At 40.8% G+C, this 7,910-nt stretch overlaps 1 protein-coding gene across 3 annotated transcripts; it reads right to left on the bottom strand.

Annotated features, from left to right (window-relative positions):
• Positions 1-212: 212 nt before the first annotated feature.
• LOC102703600 (pyrophosphate--fructose 6-phosphate 1-phosphotransferase subunit alpha-like) lies at positions 213-7,423 on the bottom strand. Of its 3 annotated transcripts, XM_015840508.2 has the most exons (19): positions 7,204-7,423; positions 5,945-5,986; positions 5,673-5,845; positions 5,052-5,164; positions 4,519-4,707; positions 4,370-4,437; positions 4,153-4,236; positions 3,838-3,891; positions 3,204-3,284; positions 3,018-3,111; positions 2,823-2,896; positions 2,644-2,754; positions 2,514-2,558; positions 2,370-2,426; positions 2,159-2,263; positions 1,619-1,735; positions 1,383-1,486; positions 934-1,099; positions 213-818 (listed from the first exon to the last, which is right to left on the bottom strand). In XM_015840508.2, exons 1-19 carry the CDS (start codon positions 7,306-7,308, stop codon positions 690-692), a joined length of 1,911 nt encoding a protein of 636 aa, XP_015695994.1. In that variant the 5' UTR covers positions 7,309-7,423; the 3' UTR covers positions 213-689. The 3 variants fall into 3 exon arrangements, with proteins under 3 accessions (XP_015695994.1, XP_040380770.1, XP_006659170.1); XM_040524836.1 differs by lacking the exon at positions 5,945-5,986 and having other exon boundaries at positions 7,195-7,423; XM_006659107.3 differs by lacking the exon at positions 5,945-5,986.
• Between the last annotated feature and the right edge of the window lie 487 nt (positions 7,424-7,910).

Here is a 7,910-nt window from a genome sequence, read left to right as displayed (position 1 = left end):
AAACCATTGAAGCTTGTCCTAAAATTTTATGATAAAGATAAATAGAAAGGAGGACTGAAACTCTATCTAATTTATTCAGACCCCTCTAATCTTATTGGCTAATCCACCACCACTGATGGGAGTGATTTATCAGCTACCTACCCTTGGGAGGGATTTGATTTTTTTGACACTTAGAAAGATTGAGGTTCGATTATTTGACATCCTGACCCACTGTCATTGACTCTAGATGGTTCCATGTGTCATGCTCGTAAGTTTTAACATAAATAATTGGTCAACGAAGAAAGTGCCAAATCATCAAATTTATCTATTTCTATTTCACAGGAACCAGGAACTCCTGAGTTTAGGCAGAATTCATTCGCTGCCCATGAACAACCTGCCGCAAAGGAAAAAGAAGAAGATAGCTATGACCACTCCGAAATTCAATCTCTTAGCTCACGTGATAGCAATTGACCCCCGCCGAAATTTGAGGTTCTAACTCCACATTTCATAAATAGTGCCGCCAATATGTGTTGAACTCAACCCATGCAGCAAATACTCTTGCAAATGCAGTGACCTGTTCGAGAAATTATTGCCGTTCTCTATCTCATCATTCTCAATCAACTCTATCACACTTAAAATTCAGAGGTCCAAAAATAGAAACACTCAAAACAATGAGATACCAGAATATGACTGACTGGCTTCACTGGCTCTCAGATGGTTGCCTGGCCACTGAAAGAGGGGGAAGACATGATGGTCAGCATCTCGGTGACAGAGGCCATTGCACTTAACGCTGCTTTCAGGACATCCTGGGAGCACCCAGGCTTCACAATACTTTTGACCTGCAAGACAATCAAAGAAACCACAATGAGACAAAGGTTTCTGTAGATCTGACTGGTTTTGATAAGGAAAAAAAGACAAAAAAAAGGAAAATAATAACAAAGAAAATAGCGGCACCTTCTCCAAATACTCCTGCAATTGCTTGATCCTCCCCATGTAGTCTCGATCTTCGACACACAGTGAAATCGGCTTTGTCTCTCCACCAGGCCCCTCAAACTGCAATGGACCAGGGTTTCTGTAGATGTCTTCCATCAAGAAATTGGAAGAGTTTTGTCTCAACAACCTGGAGTACAAAAGAAAATTTTCATTACTTAGTAAGATGAGCAACGAAGCAGAATAAACAAGGCTAGGTGTCCTAAGCATATTTTAATGATTTAATTATTAATTAATACTGTAAGTAGTATGTGGACTAAAACAACTAAAATAGAAATACCACCGAGCGACATGTGCACCGGAGTAGTCATGTATACTTGACCACGAGTAAGAATACGTATACTTTCATTGAAATGATAATTCTTAATTACAGATATGTTAATCTACTGCATAAATATCAGCAATATACATACTCATATGGTTTTCCTTTTAGGTCAACACTCGCCATGTGAACAGCAGGCTTCCCAATTTGACTGGCAGCTGGGCCACGCGACCATCGCTTTACGGTCATCATGGACTGTTCATAATGAAATGTAGAAATGAGTAAGTCTTTCTTTTATAATTGACGTGAACTCATGAAAAATTCTTGAATTGACAAGTTATAAAGAAAATATTTTATTTAATAGCACAAAAGTAACTCTATGCTCACAGTAATAGGAGCAGCGCCACATTTCCACTTGTTCACAGGACTCTTAAGATTTGTCACAGTGGCCATATAGCCATTCAAGCCAGCAGCTAAGATGTGATAGCATACATGCCCGAGAACCTGCAAGCAAACAATAAAACAATTAGGGCTTGTTTAGTTTGCAAAAAGTTTTTGCAAAAATATCAAATCAAGTTTTTGGACACCCATTTGAAGTATTAAACGTACTCTAATTACAAAACAAATTTCAGATTCCACCTGGAAACCGCGAGACGAATCTTTTGAGTCTAATTAATCCGTCATTAGTACATGTTGGTTACTGTAGCACTTATGACTAATCACGTCCTAATTAGGCTTAAAAGATTCGTCTCACAATTTTCCGCATAACTGTATAATTAGTTTTAATGTTTATATATATTTAATGCTTCATTTAGGTGTCTAAAGATTCGATGTGATGTTGCGAAAAGTTTTTACGAACTAAACGGGGCCTTAAGGGCGAATAAACAGCAACAACAGGCATGAATAGTGAAGTGAGCAGAAACTTACATAGGCATAATCACAGTCGAACTTTGAGGGTAGGGCACCTCTGGCTTGGTAGCCAAAAAAGTGGCAAATTGCATTGAACTTCTTTCCTTTATAAGTGCCTTCCTTCTGCAATAAAATACAAAACGTACATCGCATTGATAAAGCTTTGTGCTTAAAGACCAAGTGAAAGTAAAATCCATACACCTTTTAAGGGTGTCCACAGAATGCTTACCAGGCGTTTGTTCATTTCTGTTTCAACTAATTGGGCTAGAAGTTTCTCAGTTTCAATCTGTAAAAACAAGCATATAATATTTACTCTCAGAGCATAGGTGATACAATAAAAGCAAAATGAATCACATATGATGTGCTATCATGCCTGAGAAAGTTGAGCAGAGTCATCGGATTCAGGATGAAGAAGTAGCTGCATGACAGAAACAACATACTGAAGCAACAGAACTTCTGTAAATTATAAATTTCTGATTATTATCCAAAAATAAAATATATACCTGTTTCCTAATAAATGGAGGTAAAAATTCAAACAACGCAGAAGCCCAAGGAGAAAGATGAGAAGAGATGTTCTCAACAGAAACACCTTTACCATGTAGCCCATGAATTTCCTAGAAATATTAGCTCAGCTCAGTAAATTTTAATGTAAAAAGCCAGTGCAGTCGGTGCTGATGCTGACCTGAAGCAAAGCATATAATTCAGGGATACTTTCAACAAGGCCCTCAGGAATAAGTACAACACCATGATATTTGTCTGCACAGGACATTATGACCATCAGAAATGAGAGCAATGAAAGGCATTTATGTGTACAAGATGGTATGAACTGGCAACTTGGCACTAAAAGATGAAGCCTGTAAGGTAGCTTTTTTCCTACCTTTTTGAGCCCTTGCCTGGACTGCGTCACATATCTGTTTGGTGATGTCAAAAATGGTGAGTTTTGATGCAGCAACCTCCTCTCCTAGTATAACCTGAGCATGATTCAAGCCATATTAAATGAGTAAAATCGGTCTTTTTGACCAACTAGGTCAACACACACAAAAAAAAAAGAAGTTTGTCTAACCATATTTGGATGAGATTGAAGAGCACATTCCAATGCCACATGAGATGCTTTGCGCCCCATCAGCCGAACAAAGTAGTAATACTACCAGAGGAAAAAATGTATGTTTAAGAAATATAAGCAGTTGATACTGTGAATATGAATTGTGTTAGTGTAAAAAAATCGTAAGAATATGCATCAAATCTGCAATGAGATAAATTATAATATAGAGAAACTTTGGAATTTGGATACTACTCGTGTATTCGAAGCTCAGACAGTAAATATCCCAAGATGTACCAATGTTGGATAAAATAAGTTCCCCTAAGATTAGTCGATAAATTGCAGAAAGTTTGGCATTGGACCCAATGTTGCCTTATGGAACAGTCAGCCATTAATACTATCGATACGGGCAGTAAGGTTATTTCCATTTCTAACAAGAACCAAAGGTATTTATGGTTTCATTTTTATGCATTACATCATTCTATAACGGATCCATGTGCTGATATGCCATATGTCTGGGGGTTAGTACTTAGCAGTATACAGAAAGGACAAGAAAGAAAAATAATTTACAGCAATTTCCCTATTTCATCACGAAATACACAACCTCGAAACGATGGTAATTTGTTAATATGGCATCTGACAATCTGTTCAAACTTACCTTCTCAGCAGAAAGAGCATCAGTGCAAACATTGCTTATAAGCTGTGAGTTCACCTACAAAATGGGAAAAAGTTCAAGTAACCATCACAAATTGCAATGAAATGATATAGCACAAAATACTAGTATAGTGTTAAATTGAAGTATGCTGAAACCATTGTACAAAATAGAAGTGAAATGTCAATTTGCTTTCATACAAATATCTCATACAGCTAGAGAGGCCAACTAGAAGTAAAAGGTGAATAATTAAACAACGTATGTTTCATACAGGACTTTAGATGATGGATGCAACTCTTTGATCTATGCATATATATATACCTTACAGATGGTATCAAAACCAACAGTTGTCTCCACAAACTGGTTCTTAAGGTCCCCATTCAGAGTTACAGGAACACCAACTACCTGTTGAGGAAATAATTGTGTCAGGTTATTTATGAGGCATAGGGAAAATTCTTGTAAACAGTATGTAGACCAACTTAAGGAATCCAGAATCAAGAGACTAGCCAAATAGATGCAAGACCAAATTTCTGCCAACCTTTGTTGAACACTTTGACTCAGCAAAAGTCTCAGAAAGCTGAGCAGCATCCGTGTTGGATGTAACACCTTATAAGAAAAGAAAAGGTGGCAGGTTATTCAAATGAATAATATCAGAAAACTTCAGCATACTGGCATAAGGAATACTACCGCCAATTATTACAAGAGCATCCAACTTCAAGTCCTGGCAAGCAGTCATTGCAGCATTCACTTGTTCAGTCGTTCTGATTTGATCCCTTGTCCGTCCAAGCATATCATAACCACCTTGATTTTTATAAGAGGAAAGAACCTCATCGGTAATTTCCAAAGTTTTCTGTGCAAACAATCCATCAGTGCCTCCTGTTTCCAAACAAAAACAATAAATTAGTAATTAAGTATATACAAGTTAACTCTATTTTAACTAATCTACCGTGAATGTCAGTTTTGAACATGTAAAAGTGAATATGGTCAGACATTTTGAGGACTGAGGACATACTAAGCTCACTTCTCATTATCAATCCTAAAAACTTATTTGTTTTCTAGACAATCCTGAATCAGAACAAAGTAGAATACATCTAAACACATTGAATAGCTATCAAATCCTTATTTTTTTTACGCAACAACAAGAAAAAATAAACAACATAAGATACATATATTAATTGAATTAAATCATAACAGTTTCAGAAATAAACATATGCACTGACCAAGAAAACCAATAAGCTTGCTGTTTGGGTTGTGAGCCTTTATAGCATCATGGAGTCCCCATATAACATTGTGCCCACCTGGGGACTGCCTCCCACTGAAGACAATACCAACCCTGCATCTCGCACAGATTTTAAATTAAAGTTGTGCAGAGTGGTAAGAGTCAAGGTTACTGCTCCAAATCATAACAGGAAAAATAAGCGGACATGACATGATTACACCAGTATGCATCTCACACAGGCATGTAACTATTTGTCCTCTTCACGATGACTAAATAACTTATCAGAAAAAGATACATGTTAAAGAAATCAGCAAAAAAAAAATGTTTGCTAAACGTTTTATGGCACAGATAAGTACCACCTTTGTTTGCTACATACTATAATAATGACACGAATTTGTGAGCAAAACTAGAGTAAAGTCCTATAAAAAAGTAAAGCAAAATAATGACAACTTGCAGTTTGTTTAATGTTTTATGCTTGAATACGAAAGAGTTTGCCAGATCCCCATTTATTCTTGAAGCTTCTATAAATACACATTTTCACCAATTTTAGAGCATAAGAAAGGTGCTTCACAACTTCATAACATGCCAGGACCGAACTGAACAGAGGAGGGTGAGTGTGTGCCTGACGACTGGATGCTCTCTTATGACGGTAGCATCAGGCACAACAGAAGTCTTCCTGAGGAAATGAGCCAGCGGCTGGCCGTATGTGTGCGGGAAGGCGTGGCTGATGACGTGCGCGCCTGCCACGTCGGCCGCGACAGCCGCGTCGCCGTACTCCACCCTCACCGTGGTGCCCTGGTGTCCCACCATGCAGACAAGAATTCAAGCCAGTCATCAAGTTTTGTCAGTCAAGAACATGACCCGCTCGACCATTCTAGCCATGTATGTACGCACCGGCTCTACCCTCAGATTGCTCTTATCCGTTGTCGCTGTGCACTTCCAAATACAAAAGAAGCCCATAAACCCAGTAAGATAAGATCAACAAAATTGGTGATTAGCTGCGTGCCAATGTGCCGTCGCATTCGCTTCCCCTCGTCGCGATCCCCATGCCACGTGGCGGAGGATCGAATCACAATTTTTTAAAAATTTTTTCATTCTTTTTGTTTTTGTTAATTCAAATTAAACTCCACAAAAAATTTTATTTTGATATTTAAACCTTTTAACTAGACACTACCTCATGTCACACTGAGTTGGTGTCCAGTAATTAACGTGGCGAGATAACGGTATCATCAAACAACGTAGCCATGCTTTGGTCTGGCCAAACAATTCAGGTTTAGAAATAAATTCTGGTGGACTTTAGTTCTAAATTTTAAAAATAAAAAGGTTCACATTTTTTTAGAAAATATTGGATGACTACGCATTGCTGCAACCTGCAACTGGCAAAATCAAAGGAGATGCCGAATTTTAGGCCAGCATTAAATATACATGAATATTAGAACTAATTATATAGTTACGGGGAAAATCACGAGACGAATCTTTTGAGCCTAATTAGAACATAAAAATCATGAGACGAATCTTTTTAAGTCTAATTAGTACATAATTAGAGAGAAACACCCAGGGGTCTTCTGGCTAGTTCCACAAGGTGGTGGGCTAGACAGCCTGGTTCGAAGCCTCACTTCTACTTATTTAAGGTTCTTTCCTAATATCCAAGTTTTAGTACATAATTAGTCTTAAGTGCTGCAGTAACCAACATATACTAACGATGAATTAATTAGACTCAAAAGATTTGCCTCGCGGTTTCCAGACGAAATCTGAAATTCGTTTTTTCATTTGTGTCCGGAAACCATTTCCAAAATATATTTACCAAAAGTTTGGCAACTAAACAAGGCCATACTCCTGTGTAGGCTCGGCCGCGGAATCCTAGACACGAGATCCCACACCTTACTCTTCATCCTCAGTAGTTGATGGAGAGCGACGGTGGCGTGGCGTCGTCATCGGCGCATTACTGCTACACCTAACCTCCCATCCTACCCCACCCCACCCATCCATCCGAATTCCGAAAGCTCTAGGGGAAATTATTCGAAACCGCACGACACCCCACTTAGGTTTAGCAACCTGGCCGCCGCCGCCGTCGACGGGATCGATCGATCGATCGATCCGGCCGGCGCGCGTGTGGTTGCCGCCGCAATGTCTCGGCAACGTACGTCGCGTACCTGGAGGCAGGGCGGGAGGCCGGGGCGGTAGAGCGCGCGGGCCTTCTGCAGCGCGGACAGCTCGCGCGGCACGCCGTAGTCGGAGTCCATCGCCACGCTTCCCATCAGCCGCCGCCGCCGCCCACACACACACGCACGCACACACTTTCTCTCGATCGTCTTCCTCGCAGCCGGTGCGCCGCCCTCGCTCTTCCTCCTGTATTTTTGTCGCTAATAAAAAAAGAAAAAAGCAAACGAGATAAACGGAAGGGAGAGGCTGCGGCATCTTATACCCGCAGCGGAGCCGATCGGGAGGCAGCAACAACCAGCTAGCTCGTCGCGCCGCGGGCGGAGGTGCCACGTGGCAAGCTGCCGTGCCGTGCGGGGGGAGATCTTGGCCGTTGGTTCACGTTGCAGTGGCGACTCTGCGACGGACGGAGGAGGGATGGGAAGCCTGAGCCTGACGGGTGGGGCCCACCGGATTTACCTGGAGTGGTGTGCTAGCCCAGTGCGCTCTCCCCGTCACTGCCGCGTGGGCCATGCCATGCGGGGACCGCAACTGCTTCACGCGACTTGCATGCATGTTGGGCCACGTTGGGATGGATGGTGATCCAGGCCTCCCCCTCTTCCTGATCTCATAGCAACTCTAATGGGCTATTACTTGGCAGCCCACTGACACCCCAATTTCTATCTGCAAAACAAATCCGCAGAGAAAATGTCACTGACCA

Source organism: Oryza brachyantha, chromosome 6, assembly GCF_000231095.2.
Source record: "Oryza brachyantha chromosome 6, ObraRS2, whole genome shotgun sequence".
Lineage (NCBI taxonomy): Eukaryota > Viridiplantae > Streptophyta > Magnoliopsida > Poales > Poaceae > Oryza > Oryza brachyantha.
Note: the sequence above shows the minus strand (reverse complement) of the source record. Positions and strands in the feature narration are given on the sequence as shown.